A 25,253-nucleotide genomic window follows, 5' to 3' on the forward strand; every position below is an offset into this window, starting at 1 on the left:
ATTTATTTTTGGCATTTTAGCCATTATTATGATAGGACAGTTTAGGGCTGACTGGAAGCGAAGTGGGAGGGGGCAGGATAAATGCCATGTGATTGATTGAGAATGGAGTCATCTTTCATTGCACAATGATATGCGGCAAGCCCTAAAAGGTCTTTCGCACTGTGTGCCGCTAGCAATTGTCTCTTCCACCAAAAATTCATTGTAAACTCACAGTTGCCACCTAAGTCAAGCCAAGGCAAGTTTGCCTGCCTATTAAGTAAATTCTTTCACATGCATAATCTTAATTAAGCACCACTAATAATACTTCACCAGTGTTGGGGAGTAACTAGTTACATGTAATGCATTACGTAATTTAATTACACACTAAAATGTAACTTTAATCAGTAAGTTACTCAGAAAAAATATGCAATAAAATTACAGTTACTTATGAAAATGGTAACATCTGAATATTATCTGTAAAAAAGAATGCTGAATAGTGTTAATTTGTTGCTTTGCCTGTTATTGATGTGCACAATGCCTCCTGCCATTTAAAGGCTGTTTAAGTAAACTGATGCTATTCTGATGCTATTGATTGGTTCTTGTATGAATTTGCAGCGCAGCACGTCCGCAAATTGCATCAATCCACATTGCCTCTGAAAGCTTTAGGCTACAGCCTGTCTGAGAGTTGCCACCATGGCAAGTGATAAAAATGTGTTCCTGTGCTGAAAAATTAAAAAACAGAACAATCTGATTTTGTGGTGGCTGTGCTTTTTATTTAAATGATTATAATCTTGCATTTAGTGTTGAGTACTACTGTAAGGTTAACCTTGCTTGGTTTCAACGTTTTAAAATGATTAACAGTTGAAAACAATAATTAGAAAAGTAATCAGTTACATTAATGAAGCACTTGAAATAGTTACACTACTTATTACATTTTTTAATAGGGTAACTTGTAATCTGTAACCTATACATTTTTTTAATTCCACCAATCAAATTGTCAGAGTTAACATTAAAACCCGTAACTAGAGCATTACCTTTGTCCGACTCAGAGATGCCAGGATTATGCGATGGTAATCCAAAAGACTCCAGCGCACAATAAACGCTCCCTCCTCTGCTTCTTTCTTCAGTTTTTGGAGCACAAATTCATCTCTAAGAGCAAGAAAAAGAGTGAACACATTAATAAAAATGGTGGAAGACCACATGGCTGCATGTGGAAAGGCGAGTGACGTACAGTATGGGACCGTGCAGGTCATTGGTCTCACTGAGAACCACTCTGGGTGGAGCCACCTCATGACAAAGATAATGATGTGCGTCGGTTGTAAGGCGGAAGTATCCATCTAGCAGTGAAACCAGAGAGCGAGCCTGAAGACTGGAGCCCAATCGCATGTCCTGGAACACAAATATATGTAGGTGAGTTATGTACAATATGAACACAAAAGATGGGAACCAAATACAGCTTTACCAGACTGTTTACCATTGACATGTTGTCTTGACGACTGATGCAGACGTTTATGCCCTGAATGGCAATATGAGAGATCTCAGGGAAGTCACAGAAGGTGCTCCAGTTGTCCATTTCCTGTTCATCAGATGGCTGTGCTTCTCCGTTCTGACTAGGAATATAGACATTCCCCTGGAAAATGGGAAGAATTTAAGAGTACAGTTCTATTAGCAAAAACGAAGGTTAAATATGTACTTCATCAACTTACCCATTGCGCTGATGACTTCCTCCACCATATGCCAGTTGAGCCAGACACTCTGATCTCACAAATAGGTTGAGCGATCACAGTTTCCTCAGAGGGAGCTTGTGTTCGGGAGGCATTGAGGTACGACCCACTGCCATCTCCATCAGCTCTCAGGTCAAGATTGAACACAGGGAAGGTCTCAATGCCAAAATTTGGTGCCAGGCGCTCCAGCGTGGATATATACTTGTAGATGACCTCTTGCAATCCAAGTTTTCCCATGCCCACTGTGTGCTGCTGGAAAGTTTTCACAAAGTTCGTGAACACACGTCGAATACGGAACCTCGTCAGGACGTTGTTCTGGGCAATGTGTCGGGAAAAAGATTGAGGGATGCAATGGAGAAAGCTGAAGGATAGAGCAAAGACACGTTAATATGCTTGATGGAACCATTATCGATACTGTAATGGCTATCAGCATTATTAAATATTGTACATTTTAAAGTGTTCCATTATAATATGCACTTATATATTGCAGAGGTTTAGATACAGCTACCTAACTGAACTCTTTTCTAATCTGGACAACATATTTAAAGAGTTTCACATAAGAAGGAATACATTTTTCCCTTCAAGATAAAATAGCTTAAATGTAGTATGAAAGCATAGTGTAACTTCCTCCTTAGTGAACAACAAAAAAAAAGACTACTTATTGAAACTACTCATTCTGTACTATTGACACATGACCACCCACTTTTACACATCAGCAATGGCTATTTAATGTTCAGAAACTGGCCTGTCTGTGTAGCACCTACAACAACGATTTATTTTTAACTAGGTGCCTGATCATTTTAGTACGACTTTCATACTTTGTAGCATATTTGTGACCCTGGACCACAAAACCAGTCATAAGGGTATAAGATGTATACATCATCTGAAAGGTGAATAAATAAGCTTTCCATTGGTGTATGGTTTGTTAGAATAGGACAGGATTTGGCTGAGATACCATTATTTGAATATCTGGAATCTGAGGGTGCAAAAAAAATCTAAATATTGAGAAAAATCGCATTTAAAGTTCTTAGCAATGCATATTACTAATCGAAAATTAAGTTGTGATCCATTTACGGTAGGACATTTACAAAATATCTTCATGGAACATGATCTTTACTTAATGTCCTAATTATTTTTGGCATAAAAGAAAAATTGATAATTTTGACCCATACAATGCATTTTTGGCTATTGCTACACATATACCCGTGCTACTTATGACTGGTTTTGTGGTCGAGGGTCACATTTGAAGGATGACGCAGTTAAAACTGCATTTGAAACAGCAAACCTTCAGCTTGTTTAGTGACTGCAGGAAAATGCTGTAATTCAATGTATTTTCCACTGTATTTCATATACAATGAGAGTAATCACTTAGAATTCAACAAGGCACAGTAGCAAATGAGAGAGGGTGGAAAAAGTCACTAACTGAACTTATGTTAATAATTTTGTAAGATAGGACTCCTTTAAAGACAGCTTTATAAATTATAACATTATAACAAGTTATACCATTCTTCAATAACATATCTTTTAAACAGCTTTGTTTCAAATCTGACTCTGAACAGTAAAGAAAGCTGAAGCCCAAACCTGGTCTTCTTGGCCACATCCTGTAGAGAAGAGCCACTCTGCAGTGCTGTGTAAGAGAGGTGAAGCACAGCCATACCTAGACATTCATTCTTAAAGCGACTTATCTCTTCCTCTCCCCTCACTGCATCCAAACATGTCAAGTCATTCACAAAATCATATTTCGCCTGATAAGAGAATCAACAAAAAACAACTTAAAAGACTTGGACAATTTGAAGAATTCTTTGGACAGCAGTTAGAACATAAAAACAGCAAAATACAATTTATCAAAGAAAACTTTATCATTGAGTTTTTCTATTATTGTTGCTATATACAGTATATTATATATATATATACTTTTTTTCTCAAAACTTCATGGTGACCTTGTATTGAATATGAAGCACTGCTATTATACTTCCTCAACCTACATCCAAGCTCAGTCACTAAGTACAGTCACTCAATTTTTTGTCTGGCTACTCATCTATTTTTACAAGCAACCAATCTTAAGCAAATGTTTGGGACCCCATAGATTATTTTGTGCTTATTGTCCAGTTATAGTAAAGCAAGATAAACACTATTATCCCTTAACATTAGAATAACTAAGTAAAAAAAAAGTAAAAAGAAGGTAAGTCTGACAAACATTATGCTGTCCCTGGCTGTGAGTAGAACCTGCAGCTCTGCATATCTTTTATTGTTCAAGTTGTAATGACACAGAAGTAATGAAATGTGACACACCCAACTGTACCATATTATTGAAAGAAAAGAAAAAAAAAATAGGGTGAGGACTTGATTCTATACATCGGTTGTTGATAGGATTTCTGTCATTTTCACTGGAAGGTCCAGTTCTGACATTTTGAGTAAACATCACAAGGTTACAATTATTTTTAAATGTACCATGTACTAGGATGAATCATTTACAAATAGATCTATAACATGCATTTAGAAAAGAAGTAAATTTGCATTGCATGGCGAAAGATGCATTTACATTGTAACTGTGTCACAGATGCAATCAACAGGAACTGTCTGTAAAAGTGTGAACCAAATAGTCCATACATTTAGAATAACAGTACTCCTCGGGAACTTCTTGTAGATTGCAGAATCTCCAGCGGGAGGTCCTGACAGTATCTATTGTTTCTAGTAGGGCTGCAACAACGAATCGATTAAATCGATAAAAATCGATTACTAAAAGCGTTGGCAACGAATTTCATAATCGATTCGTTGTGTCGCGCGACGCGGAGACGTTTGATTATTAAAAAAAAAAAAAAAAACTTTAGTTGAGCGCGGAGCGGAGTGAACACACTCGGTCTCTCTCGCGCACGGATGCTAGCAGAGTTTGGCGCCTCATAAATAAAAAAAAAAAAGTAAAAAAAAAAAACGAGCGGAGGTAGAGGAAAGATACATGGCGGAGGCAGAGAAATCCGTGCGACCCAAGTCATCCAAGGTGTGGGAGCAGGGGCGGCGTTTGCGTATGGCAGAGTATGGCAGTTGCCATACCCTAGCCCAGTCAGGTGCTGTGAAAAATTATCCAAACTTGAGTCGCTTATAATTCGTTTTATTATTTTAAATCAGAGAGTTTTAAAATAGTAAACCAATGATAAGCATTAAAATAACTTGTCAGTAAAACTTCAGAACGCCATTGGATCATCGAGCTCTCAGCGAGACCTCGTAACTTCACCCGCCTCCGTTCAGATTGACGCGCGCGCACAGCCTGGAGAAGATGAGATCTCTGCTTTTTCGCAATGCAAGGGTGAATAAATAATTGGTGTTTGAATAGTACAGCGTTTTCTTTACTCAAACACTATGTCAGTAAAGGATAATGTTTTGTGTGTTTGAAGAGTGGAGAAGAATTAGTTATTTGCTGTCTATATCGTTTTAAATATCCTGTGCATTATGTGCATAAGCGCTTAATTTGAGATTTTGGCCAAGTGTATTAAACAACAAGAAAAAACTAAGCGCCCATATAGCTACAATCAAAGTTATATAACCTGTAAAAGTTGATGAAAGCATAATGCACTTAATGCACTTATGCACTGCATAACAGCCGTTCTAACGACAGACAAAACACTCCATCTCCGTCATTCTCTGGTCAAAAACATTATTAACTCCATTTGAGCTTGATTTTCATATAATGTTAAGTGCAGGTGTCTGATACAATACCAACGCTAACGACGCAGTGTTGTTAAATTATTAAATTTTTGCACTCCCCAAAAAGTCTATATATTTGGCAGATGTAAAGCATACATGTGTATGTTTTTGTGTTAGTCCATTTTTATTTTATTTTATTATTATTATAACAGCTCAGGGATGTTCAAGGAGCAACATGTTTGTGCACTTTCTAAAGATTTTAGTTCTGTTTTTGAATAAAGGGTTGGAAATGAATGCTTTTTTTATTTTTTTAATCCGATTCATCGATTAATCGAAAAAAATAATCGACAGATTAATCGATTATTAAAATAATCGTTAGTTGCAGCCCTAGTTTCTAGTCATTTGTCTTTCGGTATAAAGTTCAGTCGTACAGACAGAACTTTGGAAGAAACTAGGAAGAAGCTAGGACCCTTACAAGGGTGAAGATTGTTTGAAGGATGACCTGCTAACATCGCTGCTGAAGATCTGCTGCACTGCTACCTTCAATAAATTCTTCTCCCCACAAGAACTTTGGTCAAGCTTACTTATTTTCTGTATTAGAGAAGTCCAGTACATTGGCGAGCCACCCAAAATACTGCTCAGCCAAATACAGCAAAATCTAACAATGGCGAATTAACAACAACTCTGATCATTTCAGCTTGACTTTATCAGCATGTGCATGGTTTGTTTAATGAATCCGTCCTAAAGTAATGCTAAGCATTACAAACTACATTCTAAATGATCTTGGATGCCAACATTAGGAGGAAACATTATAGTAAGACCCTCACAAGGACAGATTAGTAATGCAGGTGTTTCATGATCGCTAGTTAGAAAGAGTTAGGTAGTTTAGTTTAGAAAGAAATATCTCAAAAACAGTAATGCTACAGCATTTCAGTAAAATCTCTTTAAATTATTTTTAGAGATTGTAAAAAGGTAACACTTTACAATACGGTGACACTAATATGCATTCATTCATGCTTAACTAATGCACAGATAATCATGAGTTAATGTGTATTTTTATTAACAATTACTGCATCAGCAACAAATGAACATTCGATATGATTCATAAAGTAATCAATAAATTGTTATCAGTTAAATGCGTCATAATATATTAATTACCTAATAACTTATTTTATTAATTACCACATTGGGTCGAAGCCATGCCTTTAAACTTCCAGTTGTCTGCTTTAATTAATCATTAGCTAATGATTTGCATGGGTATCATTATGTTATGGCTTTACTTGTTGAGGCACTCGACAAACTAACTAATTCAAAATCTACAACCACAATGACATATTACTTAACAATTATTTAATAGTCATGTGCCTCAACAAGTCATAACATAATGATACCCATGCAAATTCGACCCAATGTGGTAATTAACATATGAATTTACTTCATTAGTTAATAAAATAAGTTATTAGGTAGTTAATATATTATGACGCATTTAACTGATAACAATTTATCGATTACTTAATCTTTGAATCACATCGAATGTTCATTAGTTGCTGATGCAATAATCATTAATAAATGGTTTAGTTCATCATGAGTTACACATTAACTCATGATTATCTGTGCATTAGTTAAGCATTATTTAATGCATATTTGTGCACCCGTATTGTAAAGTGTTACCGTAAAAATCACCTGAGCAAAGAGGTATTCCAGGGAAGTCATCTCCAGCAAAGGAGACGTCACCGGCACTGCCCCTGTTCCAGTCCGTAATGCATGACGTGTCACTACCGGTTCCTTTTCATTTAATCCGTGCCAGTTATGGAAGTAAAATCTATGAAGCAATATTTTTATTAATGTTTTTTTTATTTTTTATTAAAAGTTTATTAATGTTTAACACCATTCAAGCACAATGCATATCTGTATGCATATTGCATAAATCTCTTCATGTGCATAATCTCATATTTACCTCATACGGAAATGCAACAAAAGGCCAGACTGGTCTTCTGCATTAAATTTATGATTTGGACTGTACCAACATGAAGATGCCGGGTCATACAGAGCAAACAAGGAATGACAGACTGGAGTGATCCCTGAGGAAGGCAGAAAACATTTTAGATGGCTGAGAGCAAAAAAAAAAAAATTCAAGCTTTTACTGGCACCCACACCCAAACCTACCCACAGCCTTTGCTGCAAAGATGGTGAGATCTTCAGCAGTCACCTCGCCCTCCTTGTAAGACAGGCAGCGCTCTCCCTCTTTGGTCCAGAATAGAAATACATGGACCCCAGGACCCTCACACTGTCCTGTGAACGTGTGAGCTTTGGATTTTTTTGAACGTCCTCGTCGAGACATTATACATTGAGTTCAGCACCTGGGTCAACAACATATAAGAACATTCACAATTAAAAACACTGAAGAACGTCTGGTTCAAAACACTTGTGTCAAGATCTTACAAATGTACTCTTCGTATTGGTTTCATATGATTTTGAAACATTTGTACCATCTTCAACAAAAGTTTACATTTAATTACACTAATAATATAATTTGTTGTAACCATCAAGTAAAAACATTAACACTCAAAAATTATCCATTTAAAAACAGGCTCTTCATAGAGCATACAAGATGCAAGTCCATGTATACATTAATTGCATTTTAATGCATTTATGAAAAATTATTTAACCCAGACAAAAAAAAAAAAGTGTCTCAGCTCTCACATTGTGAAAAGTTCTCTAGTCCTCAGCAACCTTACCGATGATAAAACAATATCATTTGTTTTAAGAGAATGGGGGTAGCAGGTTAAGCAACTTGGGTGACCGACCCAGGTAAGCATAAAAAGATCATTTCAACTTTCGGTTCCAAGATAATGAGATCATTTTCAGGGTATGTAAGTAGCCATAGCAACTTATTTTCTAAATGTGACTTGCTCCAGACTAGAGCTGTAGCTATCGAATATTTTAGTAATCGAGTATTCTACCGAAAATTCTATCGATTAATCGGATAAGAAGAACTTTTTCTTTATTAAAGAGCAATACTAAATATACAAGAGAAAATAAGACAGGTCTCTTAAAATGAACAAGTAATTTGTTTCCTTTTTAGAAAAATTTACATTTTTATTGCTGAAATTGCATATATTAATAAAACTAAACCCATTTAGTGCATTTAATTGTCAGACACATTCAAAATACAAATATATAAAAATATAAAAATCAATTTCAAATTATTTTAAAAAAGGTAAACATAGTACAACCTAAAACTAAGACATAAATCAAAATAATAGTAATAAAATAATAATAATAAAACCTAAACATTGTGCAACTTAACTTTCAAGTTTCAGCCTAACTACAGCTCAGGCATGACATAAGCCTTTTCTTAGAAGGCTTTGTGGCTTTTGTAAGAGGCAAATATTAGTGGGCAGGAAGCTAACGTGGAACAAAAACAAGAGTCCATACACACAACATTTATTAACACATTTTTCAGCAACATTAATTTTTTTTATTTTTTCCAAGTTATTTGGAGAATAAACCCTCTTAAATGTCTCTCTGCATACTGGTGTGTGTGCAAACACAGTGCACTCTATGCAGTTACAGGGATGCACCGAAATGAAAATTCTGGGAACGAAACTGAGAATTCTGGATGTGCGTGGTCGAAAACCGAAACTGCTTTGTAATAATTATTTATTTTAAATAATAGGTTTTTTTTAAGACTTTTTACGTAGTTTTGTAAGACTTTTTAATTTAACTCAATTTTAATGACACATAATTTAAAAAACACAAGACAATAAAATAACCACACTTTTATTGAAAGAAAATTGGACAGAAAATATATTAATATTAAATATCAATGTATTATTTTTTATTCAGTTCTATACAACAGAATCAGACATAACTGTTGTTGTTGTTTTTGACTAATTATCCAAATAATGTATAGTCCTGCAAACAAGGTTTTTCCTTTCTCAAAATGCAGCGGAGGTGGTACCATCCTGATCATGTGCACTGCACACAATGTACCCACCCTTCAAGTGGATGAAACAAACACTTTTTACATGCAACATATTTTAGGTGTTATTATAATTATAGCTACGATTAAAGAAAATGACAATTATAAAGTTATGTTTTATTTTCTCTCATCTAATGTTTTATTGTTATTTATTCTTAAAATAGCCTTATGAAATGTTTTATTTTTCCTCAGAAATTCTGTGCTGTGTATCTGGTTATCAAATGAAGGCATAAAACATAAATTTTATTTATCTTTAAATTATTGAAAATTCAACTTTTTGGCAAACAAAAGGGATTTACTATTAAAATTAAAACATGGAAGAAATGTGTGATCATTCCTTAAAAAATAAAGTTTTCATAATTTTAGTAGCAGTAGTATGTACATTGAACAATAGTAATATATTTCTGCTGCAATATCTTCACATTAAACCGGACTTTTATTTTGATGGGTTGCCGTGAATTCCTTTACATTTCTATGTGAATCAGTGTTGCCAATTTGGGGATTTTGTCACCAAATTTAGCTACTTTCTCATTGTTGCTGCGACTTTTATTGATTTTTTGCGACAAGGAGCTATTTTAGCTATATTTAAATACAAATAGCGATTTTTTTTGGAGATTTTTTATTTTTTTTACTTGGCCACACCTTGCCGTAGGCCCGTGACCTCCCACATTTACTCTCAATCATGCCAATGAGTCTGTGCACAGTGTGCAGTGAACACACATCAGTACACCTGCCATTCAGATATGATGACACGCACCACCATTTCATTATAAGCTTCAAGATGGCGGAGAACAAATATAAAAAAGTATGATTACATCAGGGCACCAACTACTCAGTGCATGAACATCTTGTTTTAACCACAGACACAAATGTTATACCACAATTCATGCACAATCATGTCAACCAGATACTGAGAGACAGTGCATCATCGTGTCGTGTGCTGGGATGCAGTATTTTGCACTTTGCAGTATAAAACACATGCAAATAGAAAAAGCACCAGCAAATCAAGAACATATCTTCATCAATTTGCTGAAAATGCTCACAACACAAACAAATAAAGAAACACACTGCAAATGCTCACAACATAACCAAATAAAGAATTGTATTTGCGTTTCTTGTGTTGTGAGCATTTGCAGCGCATGTGTTGTCAAATTGATGAAGTTGTTTTCTTAATATGCAGGTGTTTTTTTTTTCCTATTTGCAGCACGTTGAGCTCTCTCGGCCACCGTATAATAGAGTGTGTTGACTGAAATAAGTTTGTATGAATAAAGGTTTGGTTTTTGGAGAATCATAATATCTCTTATCTGTTGTATTTGAGCAGGACAGGGATGCACTTTGGTGACATATGAAACAAATGCCCAACATTGTGTGTCTTTACATCATTTCCATCATGTGCTTGCAGATCACAGGAACAATTTACTGATTCAAATGTGTCGTGCAGAGTTACAAGAAAGCATTTCCTAAATTTCACTTCAGAATTTTTTATACTTTTGTTATATTTTTTATACTGTCATAAAATTGTACTGTCATTGTAAAGTATATATTTACTTTCCTTTACCAATTTTACCTGTATTTACTTTCTTTTCATATTTGGCGACTTTCTGTGAAAAATGGAGACTTTTGTGGGTGGTTCTAGAGATTTTCTGAGGGAGGGGTTTGGCAACACTGATGTGAATATGATATGAAGCTAGTTTTACGCAAATGAAACGGTGAAACGCTCATGAAGTGACTCTCAGAGCAGTTCTGGAGATGTTTGTGTATTTATGTCCTCATTGAGTGCGTTTACATGGACCCTCTTAATGCGATTATAATGAGATTTTGGCGATATTGCGATTATGCTTTACCTCATGTAAACGCAATACTTCGATCTAAATAATACGATTAAGCTTATAATCGCAGCAAGCATAATCGTATTAACATAGATTATATATTGCCGATTTTAATCGGAATATACAGGCATGTAAACACCTTAATCGCAGTATTGCCGCTTTGACCAAAGTGCGCATGCGCTTGTGACATATATGAATAACGTGACACGCACCTGTAATAATACGGAGATTAGAAACGATGGAGGGGAAGAAAGCATCGCATTCTGAGGAAAACACAACAAGCTGCCAGCAGTCTCTGTGCAACATGATCTCACAGAATTCCGTGTAATGTTCACGGACTTAATTAACCTCCGAATCTGTGGTGGCATCACGGAATCGCCGAAAATTCCGTGATGGACTCACAGAAAAAATTCCGTGATGGACTCACAGAAGTGATACCAATGTAAGTCAGTGACAGGCATCAGCCGTGCTCCACGCACGGAAACCAGTGAATCCGTGTATGGACCACGGCTGATGCCTTCTGTGAGCCCATCACGGAATTTTCGGCGATTCCGTGATGGCTCCACAGATTCGGGGTTAATTAAGTCCGTGAACATTACACGGAATTCTGTGAGATCAGGTTGCTCTAGTCCTTACCCTCATCCAGAAAGGACGAACAGAACGCGACGGCAGCGTATAGGCAAACAAATTCCATCATATTTCTATCATGGCGCCGAAAAAGCGTGGAATACAGCGATACAAAATCATTATGCATTAGACGTAAATAGATTAAAACAGCGACCAGTAACACTGCTCTTTCTGAGTCCATCATTTGTGCTGGGGTATGTGAATAATGGCAGTGAAAAGATTAACCACAATTCTTAGCGAATAATAAGAATAATGGAAATTGCATGTAAACGGGAATAAGAGCTTTGCTCTTGACATGTAAACATCAAAATGCGATTAAGTCCTTACTCTGATTATTGGAAATAATCGCAATATTCGTGCGCATGTAAACGCAGTCATTGAGACGACAGACGCTGAAATCACCGCGAGCGTCACGCGCGCTTCAGTGTGTGTGTGTGGTAAAGGAAAACGCGCGTCTCTGCCATTCATTCATACAGAGATATGATCGCGTAATATGAGTTAATGTTCATCAGATTGCATAAATCAGTGGGAAATGAATAGAAATGATGATTATGTGTACAGAAATATCAAGTAAATGTGTAAAAATATAAAAACCCTGGCAAAGCTATTATCAGCGCATGTGAGCAGAGCATAGCGGTGAGCAGATCAGTGAAGGAGATTTTACCAGCGTTGCCCAGTACAGCTGTACTACAGTATGTCACAGCACAGTAACGCTACTGCAAACAGGAACAAGTATTTCTTATCACGCCTTATTTGAGCGGACTTAGCTTTTCCGGTGAGCATGAGCGGTAAATGAGCAGAATGCACATTGATAGAGCGGAATATTGAACGGAGCGTCAGGCGACGCGGCCCAGTGATGGGAGTGAAACCTGAACACTGCTGTGCGGCGCGGCATACATTTTCGGCGGCCGAAAATTCAGCGCATCCCTAGTAAATAGACTAAAACGATTCTTCTCGGAATCGTTTCAGCCCTACTCCAGACTCATCAAATGCCAATTTGATGAGTGTCCAGTGGGTGTGACAACTCATATTATGCATTATATTATATAGTTAAATTTTCGTAATTACAAAGCCATTTTATAATATAAAGCAATGTTTATTTTATTTTACCCTCACAAAATTCTCATCTCAACCATGGTGGATCTGCATTCAAAAGTGTATTTATTTATTTAGCAACCAGACCTTTTCTGTGCAATGTATTTCTAGAATAAAAACCACATACTATTTTAGATCAATCAATCATTTTTACATTTATCTATCTAGCACAAAACAATATAATTTTTCTTCACAGTATTGTTGTAGTCAAGACTAAACCAAGAACAAATCAAGACCAAGACCAGAGTGTGTTGAGACCGAGACCGAGACCAAGACCAAGGTAGGGTGAGACTGAATTAAGACCAAGACCACATGAGCACTTCCTCTGAAATATCCACATTTACTGCCTGTTTTGATAAAATAATAAAAAGTGATTGAATTTATTCCTTTTCCTTTGGTTACTATTAACTTATCTTTATTCAACAAAATATAACATTTTAAAAATAGACATATAACGGAAAAACAAAATGCTACTTTTAAATATAAAACTAAAACTACCTGTAGGTGGCAGCAAATCAATGAATGATTGAGTCACGGAATGATTTATTCAACTGATTCGTTCAAAGCTGCTCATTCATTTAGTAGCAAACCACAGGTGTGTGTTACTGGGAAACGGACAACAATTCCACTATGAATTTGTTTGAAACAAATTTTGTTGACAAAATAGAGCAATAAAGTCAGCATGACACAAAAACTGTAATCAGCTTTTCTTCTCTATTGTGACGTAAATCTGATTAAAAGGGCTTCTCAAGTGAGAAAAAATGTAGAGTGGGACTTCATTTTGTCATTAATTGATTGGTTTGTTGGATAATTGTTGTTTAGCTGCGATCTCATGTGATGGCAGGTTCTCCAGGGATTATGGAGAATAAATGTTGTTTTGCAAGAGGAAGATTTTTTGGTTAAAGATTTTGAGGGCACATGAATTAAAAAAACAACAACTAGATATTAAATGCCACAATACTCCATATAAAAAACACGAATTGTATATTTTGATTTCATGCTGACTTTAAAATAAAATAATTGCACAACTGTAGCAGTAGGTGGCGATATGCAATAAGAATGTAAATTGCCATTAATCAAAAGAAGAAAGAATTATGGCCAGAGATAGTAACGTCAACTTGGATCATGTGTGCCTTGATAACCAATCACATTACAGCCTTGACATCACTGAATTTTTGTCCGAGATGTACATACGACAGTCAATCACTGTTTACAAATACCATAGAAATGAATGAGAAGTGCCGTAAACCGAATTCTACCTTAGGGATGTAACGATTACCGGTTTGATGATAAATCATGATAAAATTCCCCACGGTTAGTATTACCATTTCATATTTTAATTATCATTAAAACAGTATTAGATTACCGCGATTTGAACAACTCACGATAAATAAATGCTGTCCAGCATAAAGCACAGCTTTAAGTAAGTCTCACTTGCGCACAGCAGCAGAGTAACTTAGTTTCGATTGAAAATAGGGCGGAAAAGCTGGGAGGTTTTAAAAGAGTGCTAAGGGAATTATACAAATGAATATATGAATGAATTAATTATATGAATGTACTTCTGAGGGTTCTGACTGTCTTCAGAAACGATTCGATGGGATTTTGTTTTCATCTTCGCTCCATGTAATACCTAAAGGAAGTGTTCTAATACTGCTTTGTGCACGGAGTTTACGGGAAACGGCTGTAATTCAGCTTTTCCATAAGCGCCACATGCTGTCAGAGAGTGGATTTACAGAGACTTACATTTACATTCAGCCTGTGTGCAGTTTCTGTCTGGCCAAAAACTGACCGAATTTGCATGCCCTGCTGTAAATTTTGACCGGTTTTGACAAGCTTATGTGGATTCTACACATTTAAACAATTCAGATAAGTTATCTAGAATTATTTATGGAGCAAATAAAATGCATATAATCATAATTAATCGATTATCATTTTCTTTATTTAAAGGCTGAAATGTGAGGTTTACCTTTTTATGAAACTTTTTCAAAGCTTTATTTGAACATTTACATTAGATGTTTGAAAATGCTATTAAACTGTTGTCAGTCAAGTTGTCATTTAAAATCCGAACATCATTGGTAAAGTTATTGTTTTAGTGGTTATGCAAGCAAAAAGTCATTTTATTTGTTGTTTGTTGATTCTTTTAATATAAAACTTCGGTAAGTACCATCGGTACTTTTTGAACATTTCCAGCACATTTTAACAATACCGTCATAATACTGATAACCGTGATAATTTTGGTCACTATAATCGTGATGAGAAATTTTCATACCATTACATCCCTATTCTACCTGTCGCAACATTGTCCCTGACTTCTCACATAATACTCTCATAATATTTAGTTGTGTGTGTAAATAGATAAACTAAAAAAAAAGAATATTTAATGGCAAACATGTTGAAGAAGCTGTTTTTGCATTGTGCAGAGTCTCCTCTATTGACATTCATATAAAAAAAAAAAAAAAAAAAAAACCGCCTCTGGTCTCCTTCCCTCATTGCAGCATTGCGCTTTTTTGCTAACCTTGGAGGCTTGCCTTAAAGCAGGTTTGCTATAACATGCCTCTTCTAAACGTCTGTTTCCATGGTGACGCTCAGATTCGGCATTCTGTCTTTGTGTTTTCATTGTGAACCATGAGTTCCAAACTCTGAGCTGACTAAATTAACTCCTAAATTTATTTTCTATAACCCAGAGTAAACAAAGTTTGGGTCAATCAACTGCAGGGGTGATTTTAGGATTTCAGTCATAGGGAGCTCACCCCCCAATTAGGGTATGATAAAAATAAAGATAGAAAGATGAGTAACATCACTTGTGATAACTGAGCCAAATACAAGATTAATTACTTCTTCCATATAAAAACGAGGTACAAACACACACCTGTTCCCTGTACAAACACAAATAGCTACAGAAATGCACAAGCATGTTCATGTGCTGGTACATTTAGGCCTGTCTGATTCCTGAAGATTTGCATATTTAATATATGCGCCAGTTAACAGAAATTAACCTTTCCATTAAGGGGCAATATTTAATAATGTTTAAAAAATACTGCTAAAATGATGTAACACTAAAATATGAAATTAAAAAAAGAGGTGCTAGGTTTTAATGAGGGAGTCATTCAACCAACTGATTTGTTCTAGCAGCTGATTAATTCAGGAATGAAGCAAGTGAAAGTCTTCACGAATGGGTCGTTGAATCACTGACTCACCTGATTTATTCAAAAATACAGATTCATTCACTAAAGAAACACTGTTGCGTGCTGCTCAGCAATGCACAACAGATCTGTTGTGGCTTAGTTGGAACTATTTTTGTCGAAATAGAGAAAAAAAAACAATATTGTGTCTAAAATGTAGTTCACAAACAGGGGCCGCAAATGAATATGAATGCTGTGTGCATTCTAATACGCTACATCACGAAGAAAAGGCATATTTTTGTAGAGTGAGTGACAGTATTTTTAGATGGGAAACAGGTTTGCATTGCTCTTGCATTAGGTTATGTAAACTGCATTCATAACAAAGAACTGCACAGATGCAGGTGTCACGACAGGCTCTCAATAAATGCACGCATCTTGTCATCTTCTTCTGTGTAGTTGGCACTGCTGATTCAAGAATGCGTTGAATAACAAAGACTCAGCTGGGAAAGGTGTCGAAGTGAAATATCTGAAAATAGTGCTGCCGTCTTCACAACATGAGTTTTAAGGGGTTGAGGCAAATTAATCACAAATAATTAAGAGGGCTGGGTGGAATTTTAGGGGGGCTGAAGCCCTTCAAAAAGGGGCCTAGTAACGCCTCTGATCAACCAAGAGTTCAGGGTTAATGTGACTGCACGTTAACACTCCTTTTTGGAAAACACCCCCATACTTGACAGTTATTCTCTAGAACTATATATATATATATATATATATATATATATATATATATATATATATAGCTGGGTTTCCATCACCTTGTTTTAATGTACATTTTGAAGTGTCGCATGAGAAACGAGTGATGGAAACGCCAAATTTCGAATAAAAATCCCTAAATTTGCCAAAAAAAAAATTTACGCTCGCTTGAGGTGGTTTTTGACTTGGTTTTTGAAATGGTTAATGCGAATAATGGGAGATGGAAAAGCATTTTGAATAAATTCCTCCAAGCGCATCAAAAAAGTCATGTGACTTTATATTCAGTAGCTTATCCTAGTTTTCTATAGGCTGTTTAGTGCCAGTTTACCAGGAAGTGACGAATTTGTTCTCTTTGACTCGTTGGATGGAAACGGTGCTTGTTCGCAAATGTTTTATGCGATATTCCAATTTTGCGCATAAGTTTAATTCGCAACTTTGGATGAAAACTCGGCTTATGACACACACAAGGCAATACTAAGAGATCCGTGCAAAATGCTAAAGATTATTTGCGCTTTTTGTACAAAATATACAACTTTGTGATGTCAAAATTAAATATTTTTCATTGTATAATTTTAAATATTTAATAGTTTAGATTACATTTTTTTCCAACACATTTGCAAAGTTTGATTGTATTACTATTTCATTTAACATTTTAAAACATGAGAATGATGAGATTAATTATTTACTTTATTTTATTCATGTTAATTATTTCTTTCCTAGGGTTTTTAACAGCCCTAGAAACGCTAACAAGAAACACAAATAAAATCTGCTTATAGTTTGACGAAAACAAACAAACATTTATTTCAAGTTTCTCTCTCCTTTCTAGTGATGTAAATGCATTTATGAATAGTAGTTTAGAGTGTTTTCTGTAAGATCCTCCGATACAACTGCTTTGAAAAAATATTTATTGTGACAATACACAAACAAATTTGCATTGAACTTAAAATGTTTCTCTTCAGATTGATACATCTAACATCAATAGCTGTAACAGCTCAGGTACACTCCTAGCTTCATACTTAGTGTTACTAATACGTATCAATACTCAACTTAAGTGAATACTTTGCATACAATATTTCAATCATTTGCTGCAATAAGTAGCTTAAAGTTTTAGTACAGTGACAAAAAAGGACCTAATTAATTAATTTTGCAAACAACAAATTGTATTTTGTACAGTAACTTACTTAAAATTCACGTCATCGTTTACTCACCCTCAAGTAGTTCCAAACCTGTATGAATGTCTTCGTTCTGCCGAACACAAAGGAAGATATTTTGAAGAAAGTTTGTAACCAGGCTGTTTTGGGGCACCATTGACTTCCATAGTAGGAAAAAAATACCATGGAAGTCAATGATGCCCCAGAACTGCTCTGTTTCCCACATTCTTCAAAATATCTTCCTTTGTGTTCGGCAGAACAAAGACATTCATACAGGTTTGGAACTACTTGAGGGTGAGTAAACGATGACAGAATTTTCATTTTTGGGTGAACTATCACTTTAAATACCTTAAACACATCAGTGTTCTTATATTTTAGGAAGGAGTCCCTTGCAAGCAGATTACCTTATTTGAGGGTCCATCAAAAAGTCTGAAACCTCTAAATGTAAGACAGTGCTAACTACATCATTACTATTAATATAACATGCTGTACTGCTGTAAGGGCCGTGGTTGGCAAGTCTCAGAAGATGTGGTCTTAGATTTCCAAAAACTGACTGATCATGTCAGCAAAGGTCAACCATTACTATTACCAAATCAATAATGTGTTTACTGTCCTATTATGTGGCCGCAAAGTAGAGATAAACAACCTTCCTTACAGAAAATTACATATAAGCTACTTCCTGTTTCACATTACTGCCCCGCTGGGCAACTACCCGATATCATTTAAATTATAAAAAATAATTGGTAAAAAGTATCGAAAACTGCTCATGAGTTGGTATTTACCTACAGGCAGATGAACGACGGTGTTAATCTCACACAGTGTTTAGTTGTCCTCTTATTACAGGAGTCACATCTCTAGCCACTGAAGCGCACAGCAGACATTGCGTATTTTCACTCTCGCTACGTGAGCTCTTCAAAGCATGAGAAGAAGAAGAAAAAGACGCGTCACATACTGTACATAGACTGCGAGCCAAAACGAGTGAGCTGCCTGTCTAGAAATGACAGGGGCGTGTGATAACTGCTGTCTGTATATTCAGCTCGAACGGTATTGAGACACAGCCAGCAAGTGTTTTCGTCCACGAGCTCTTCAAATTAAGAGTTCTTAAATGGCAAATATTTGACTGTAAAGATAAACACACACATAATTAAGGTTTAGATGTAATTTAGGTATAATAATTCTCTTTTTATTTTATAAATAATAATAATAATAAAAAAATAGTAAAAAATAAATCAATCTAGATTTTGAACTAAGACTTCAAATCATAGGCCTACAGTGTTGGGCTCTTTACTCAAAGTATGTAATATATTACTCATTACTAGTTACTCCTTTCAAAAGTAATATTTTTACTTTACTTATTACTTTCTGGCAACAGTAGTTACACTAGTTACATTACTTTTTCTTCACGCCCCACAGAAGTTGTAATTGTGTGTCTTCCAGATAAAATTCTTCTAGAATGTTACTAACAACATATTTCTGACTCATCATTTGACCAAAATCCACATTGGATCGCAGTCAGAAGTTATTACAAACACTCAATAGTGATTGATAGTGGCATTCAAGTAGAAGTGTTGTATTAATTACATTAATTGTCATGCGTAGTTTAAGCTAATTGTAATTATTACCCATACACGATTATATTTCATTATGTATTTTTATCAAATCGCATAAGTTTGTAAGAAACTGTTTAATTTTCCAAAAAGATTTTTAATTATAGTAATATAATGTACCACATGCTGATCAGAGGGATGTGGGTGGGATAATGCCAGAGTACAGCCACAACTTACACAACAGTGTTCAAATCATCTTTTTTTCTGACAAAATCAATATAATGCAATATTTCTATCTGCTGAATGTAAGCTTTTCCATATTCCAAGCTTGCCTGCTGCACTGGGGACATCACATGCATGTGCGAGTCGTGAAAATTATGAAAATAAATCTAGGAATTATTTGATTGTTGGATTTTAAATCAGTAAGGGTTGAGGCATCAAAAGTAACTAAGCTGTTTTATGGATAGTAACTGTAATATTATTACTGAGATCTTATATTATAACAGTAAGTTACTAGTTGCCCAACACTGTGTGTGTGTATATATACAGGTGCTGGTCATATAATTAGAATATCATCTATATTATAGCACAGTAACACTATGGTCATTGAACCAGCTTTTGGTACCTTTGGCAGTGTTAAGTTAAGTTAAGTCGTGCGCACACGCAGCAGGACTTGCTGGTGTTGCACGCACACGCACACGCCCAGGGAGCAATTAGAGCCTTGCTCAATGGCACCTTAGTCATGGTATCGAAGGTGGAGAGAGTGCTGTTCATTCACAATCCTTCAATTCCTGCCGGCGCGAGAATCGAACCAGCAACCTTCAGGTTACAAGCCCGACTCCCTAACCATTAGGCCACAACTACCCCTGTCGGCAGTGTGGGCAGGTGCCAAGTCCTGCTGGAAAATGAAATCAGCATCTCCATAAAGCTTGTCAACAGAAGGAAGCATGTGCTCTAAAATTTCCTGGTAGATGGCTGCATTGACTGTGGACTTCAGAAAACACAGTGCACCAACACCAGCAGATGACATGGCAGCTCAAATCATCACTGACTGTGGAAACTTCACACTGGACTTCAAGCAACATGGATTCTGTGCCTCTCCACTCTTCCTTCAGACTCTGGGACCTTGATTGAAAATAGAGTCTGGAGTAAAGTTACTAGTTGCCCAACACTGTGTGTGTGTATATATACAGGTGCTGGTCATATAATTAGAATATCATCAAAAAGTTGATTTATTTCACTAATTCCATTCAAAAAGTGAAACTTGTATATTATATTCATTCATTACACACAGACTGATATATTTCAAATGTTTATTTCTTTTAATTTTGATGATTAGAGCTTACAGCTCATGAAAGTCAAAAATCAGTATCTCAAAATATTAGAATATTACTTAAGACCAATACAAAGAAAGGATTTTTAGAAATCTTGGCCAACTGAAAAGTATGAAAATGAAAAGTATGAGCATGTACAGCACTCAATACTTAGTTGGGGCTCCTTTTGCCTGAATTACTGCAGCAATGCGGCGTGGCATGGAGTGTTATGAGAGCCCAGGTTGCTCTGATAGTGGCCTTCAGCTCATCTGTTTTGTTGGGTCTGGTGTCTCTCATCTTCCTCTTCACAATACCCCACAGATTCTCTATGGGGTTCAGGTCAGGCGGGTTTGCTGGCCAATCAAGCACAGTAACACTATGGTCATTGAACCAGCTTTTGGTACCTTTGGCAGTGTTAAGTTAAGTTAAGTCGTGCGCGCACACACAGCAGGACTTGCTGGTGTTGCACACACACACGCACACGCCCACGCCCGGGGAGCAATTAGAGCCTTGCTCAAGGGCACCTTAGTCATGGTATCGAAGGTGGAGAGAGTGCTATTCATTCACAATCCCCACCTTTAATTCCTGCCGGCGCGAGAATCGAACCAGCAACCTTCAGATTACAAGCCCGACTCCCTAACCATTAGGCCACAACTACCCCTGTCGGCAGTGTGGGCAGGTGCCAAGTCCTGCTGGAAAATGAAATCAGCATCTCCATAAAGCTTGTCAACAGAAGGAAACATGAAGTGCTCTAAAATTTCCTGGTAGATGGCTGCATTGACTGTGGACATCAGAAAACACAGTGGACCAACACCAGCAGATGACATGGCAGCTCAAATCATCACAGACTGTGGAAACTTAACACTGGACTTCAAGCAACATGGATTCTGTGCCTCTCCACTCTTCCTTCAGACTCTGGGACCTTGATTTCCAAATGAAATGTAAAATTTACTTTCATCTGAAAAGAGGACTTTGGACCACTGAGCAACAGTCCAGTTCTTTTTCTCCACAGCCCAGTTAAGATGCTTCTGACGTTGTCTCTGGTTCAGAAGTGGCTTGGTAGCCCTTTTCCTGAAGACGTCTGAGCGTGGTGACTCTTGATGCACTGACTCCAGCTTCAGTTCACTCCTTGTGAAGCTCTCCCAAGTGTTTGAATCAGCTTTGCTTGACTGTATTCTCAAGCTTGCGGTCATCCCTGTTGCTTGTGCACCTTTTCCTACCCAAATTCTTCCTTCCAGTCAACTTTGCATTTAATATGCTTTGATACAGCACTCTGTAAACAGCCACACCTTTCAGTAATGACCTTCTGTGACTTACCCTCTTTGTGGAGGGCGTCAATGTTCGTCTTCTGGATCATTGCCAAGTCAGCAGTCTTCCCCATTATTGTGGTTTCAAAGAACAAGAGATACCCGGAATTTGTACTGTAGGGATGGTCATTTATTGAAACTCAAATGTAAATATTCTAATATTTTGAGATACTGATTTTTGACTTTCATGAGCTGTAAGCTCTAATCATCAAAATTAAAAGAAATAAACATTTGAAATATATCAGTCTGTGTGTAATGAATGAATATAATATACAAGTTTCACTTTTTGAATGGAATTAGTGAAATAAATCAACTTTTTGATGATATTCAAATTATATGACCAGCACCTGTATTTATAGCCTATATTTGTGCGATTTGTGAAAAAAACAGAGGGGGGATGCTTTTGAAAACGATACGACGGAATACGACAGAAACTGTATTTAACGTGATCACAGTTTAATAAAAAACATTGTATGTTAGGCCTATTAATTGCAACGATTTCATTTCCACGGTTATTCAAACAATAAATAAATTATATAAAGTGAGCAAAGAACACAACGGAGCTTTTTGAATCTCCGAATCAGTACCATTGCGTCGCAAAATGATTCACTGTTTCGAGGCGCTCCAATCGAACCCCCCCACCCCCGGCAAATCGCACCCTGTATATGTATATACATACATATACATACATACATACATACATACAAAACGCCACAAAGGTTTATGCAAATCCTGTTCTTGTTTTCAAATTTACAATCGCTATTCCAAGTTTGTTGCGAAATGTAGGCCTACGTGTCTTTTCGTACTATGAAATGTGTGGCAACGCACAGCTCTGTTTAATGTCAATAATTTATATCAATAAATTAAGTCTATGTTTTGTTATTATTATTATTATTATTACAGGTGTTGTGCCAGATTCGGACTCCCGCCAGATTACAACCTTATTGGTAGGTTTAGGGTTAGGTCTGGGGGAGGGGTTATGATTAGGGGTGGAGTTAGGATTAGGCAGCGAGGGTAATAATTTGGCAGGGGTCGAAAATGGGCACAACACCTGTATTATTGTTGTTGTTAACCATAGATGTTTCATTGATGAATTCAGTGACGCAACTTTTTCTGTGATGGTTTAAATAAAATAAATATTGCTTTAATAATATAATTTACGGGTAGTTTATTCAATTACATTAAGTGCTTTTCAAGTCAATATGTTTATGAACATATTTAAGCGATTGCATAGATAGGCCTACATATGCTACGATAAACCCAAATTCAGTCACTATATTCTTTCTTCTTTATATATGTTATTTCAATTATTGATAATATTAATTTACAGATTAAATCACACTTGTGTAAATTTAATGTAACGTTTCACATGTAATGTTTATCTTGTATTTATTCCACATTTCCTTACACTCTCTTTAAAACACGAGGCTTCTTTTTTAACTCCTGAAGAAACTTCAGATTTGCGTTGATAATGGGATGCTAAAAAAAAACACTAGAGGGAGCAATTCGACAAAACAAACACGCACTCGAGGAAAGTCAGCCAGCAGGTGGTGGGATCATACACACTTAAGAAATATACGAAGAAGAGACGTGGGAAATAACTGTAAGTTTTTTTTTTTTAAACCCATCAAACATTCTTACAACATAATATCTCACATATTCCCCTGAGAAATTATACATGTCTTTATATGTCACAGCTGCTTAGGAGTTTTCATATTTATATACGACTGTGTGTTATTTAAGGCCTTTTTAAGTTAACCACAGTCCTTAATTTAGCCTATTCATAAATCCAAACAAGAATCTCGAGGGAACCTGTATGCCTATAAAATGCTAATTTTCTACTGGTTTTAGAAAACTTGAACCAGAGCTGTAGGTTCCAATGACGCAATTTCAAATGAAATGTCCTCCACCCTTTTCCTTGAAAGCAAAATGTTTGTCTTTGCAGGAAGGGCTGGAATTGTTTGGGGGATGAAACAGTTTCTGTTTCATTTTTAAAGTATAAATTGAGTCATTTAAATTTCTATATTTAAAACATTAATCTCATATCACTGTTATTATGAGATGCCACTTCTGAGTCTTGTCAAAAATTTCTTAAATTCTGTAAATATTCCTTAATGCCACATTTGTGCTCTTCTGTGCCATGCAAAGATGAATTGTTGATGCTGATTTAATTTGACTGGAGACTTATTCTTCCTGATTGTTATTGTTATATCTTATTATTTTAATAGAATTTATTGTTTAGTTAAAACTTTTTGATAAAAGTTTATCAATCTAAATTTTTTGGCACAAAAGATGACATACATTTAATAAAGTTAGAAAAAAAAAAAAAAAAAAAAACTTTAAGGAGTCAAATATCAATAGAAAGGTTCATTTCTGGGTCATTCCTGGGATCCTGTAATATTCCAGTCCCCCAGAGTTTCTAAAGTGGTGGTTCACCAAAATGAATTGTTAGAAGCTTTTCACAAAACTTTGGGATGCCCATTATAATTAATAAAAATAATTATTGCATTTTTATATTTTTAGCATAAAATAATGTCTTATATCTATCTTGAACCAAGCATTCTGTGATGTCCCTGAGTTTGTACTCAGAAAATTATTAACAAAATGTGCATAGTGCCTGTGATTTTTGGCAACAATGTAAGCATTTACTTGTGTTCCTTTCTTGAAATTTTTTTTTTTCTAAAACAGAAGGTAAAGTTATGTCTCTCAGTCTGAACTCAACCCTGTCACACTAACCATTCTTCGCCCATAATAATTTAGTCTCCACTCATATGTGACTTCATTCAGGTCTCTTTAATAGTGGTGCAGAAAATGGTTAGTGGTATCATACTTTTTATTCATATTTTTGAGGCATGTTATGGTAAGGGAGGGTACTGTCAAGCTTAACAACTCAACCCCGTCATATAAAATTAAGATGGAAAATTATTAGTTTTACAACATTTTATTTTCATTCATAAGTATATACAATGTGTTTATTTTATTGCTGCCATATATGGTCTACTCTCCTATGCTACATGAGCAGCAGTGGCCATTTTGAAAAACCACAACCCCGTCACACTCAACCCCGTCACAAATATACGGATTTCTCATTGTTACAGGGTTGTAAACTTGTGACAGGGTTGAGGTATTTGCTTCATTTATTAATAATGTTAATGAAAAAATATAAAATAGTCATGGTTTCA

The 25,253-nt window shown here is 35.9% G+C and overlaps 1 protein-coding gene across 2 annotated transcripts in view; it reads right to left on the reverse strand.

The window, feature by feature from the left end:
* tyk2 (tyrosine kinase 2) overlaps positions 1 to 18,842 on the reverse strand; it is a 30,472-nt gene extending 11,630 nt beyond the window's left edge. Inside the window, exons 1-9 of one of the 2 annotated variants that reach the window (XM_058770442.1) lie at positions 18,687 to 18,842; positions 7,512 to 7,705; positions 7,303 to 7,426; positions 7,029 to 7,167; positions 3,285 to 3,448; positions 1,686 to 2,064; positions 1,454 to 1,609; positions 1,211 to 1,368; positions 1,014 to 1,128 (exon numbers count right to left, since the gene is read on the reverse strand). In XM_058770442.1, coding sequence (XP_058626425.1) covers positions 1,014 to 1,128; positions 1,211 to 1,368; positions 1,454 to 1,609; positions 1,686 to 2,064; positions 3,285 to 3,448; positions 7,029 to 7,167; positions 7,303 to 7,426; positions 7,512 to 7,686 — 1,410 coding nt within the window. In that variant the 5' untranslated portion in view covers positions 7,687 to 7,705; positions 18,687 to 18,842. The remainder of the gene's footprint in view (positions 1 to 1,013; positions 1,129 to 1,210; positions 1,369 to 1,453; positions 1,610 to 1,685; positions 2,065 to 3,284; positions 3,449 to 7,028; positions 7,168 to 7,302; positions 7,427 to 7,511; positions 7,706 to 18,686) is intronic. The other variant, XM_058770443.1, reaches the window with a different exon arrangement.
* Positions 18,843 to 25,253: the final 6,411 nt, after the last annotated feature.

Source organism: Onychostoma macrolepis, chromosome 03 (assembly GCF_012432095.1).
Source record: "Onychostoma macrolepis isolate SWU-2019 chromosome 03, ASM1243209v1, whole genome shotgun sequence".
NCBI lineage: Eukaryota > Metazoa > Chordata > Actinopteri > Cypriniformes > Cyprinidae > Onychostoma > Onychostoma macrolepis.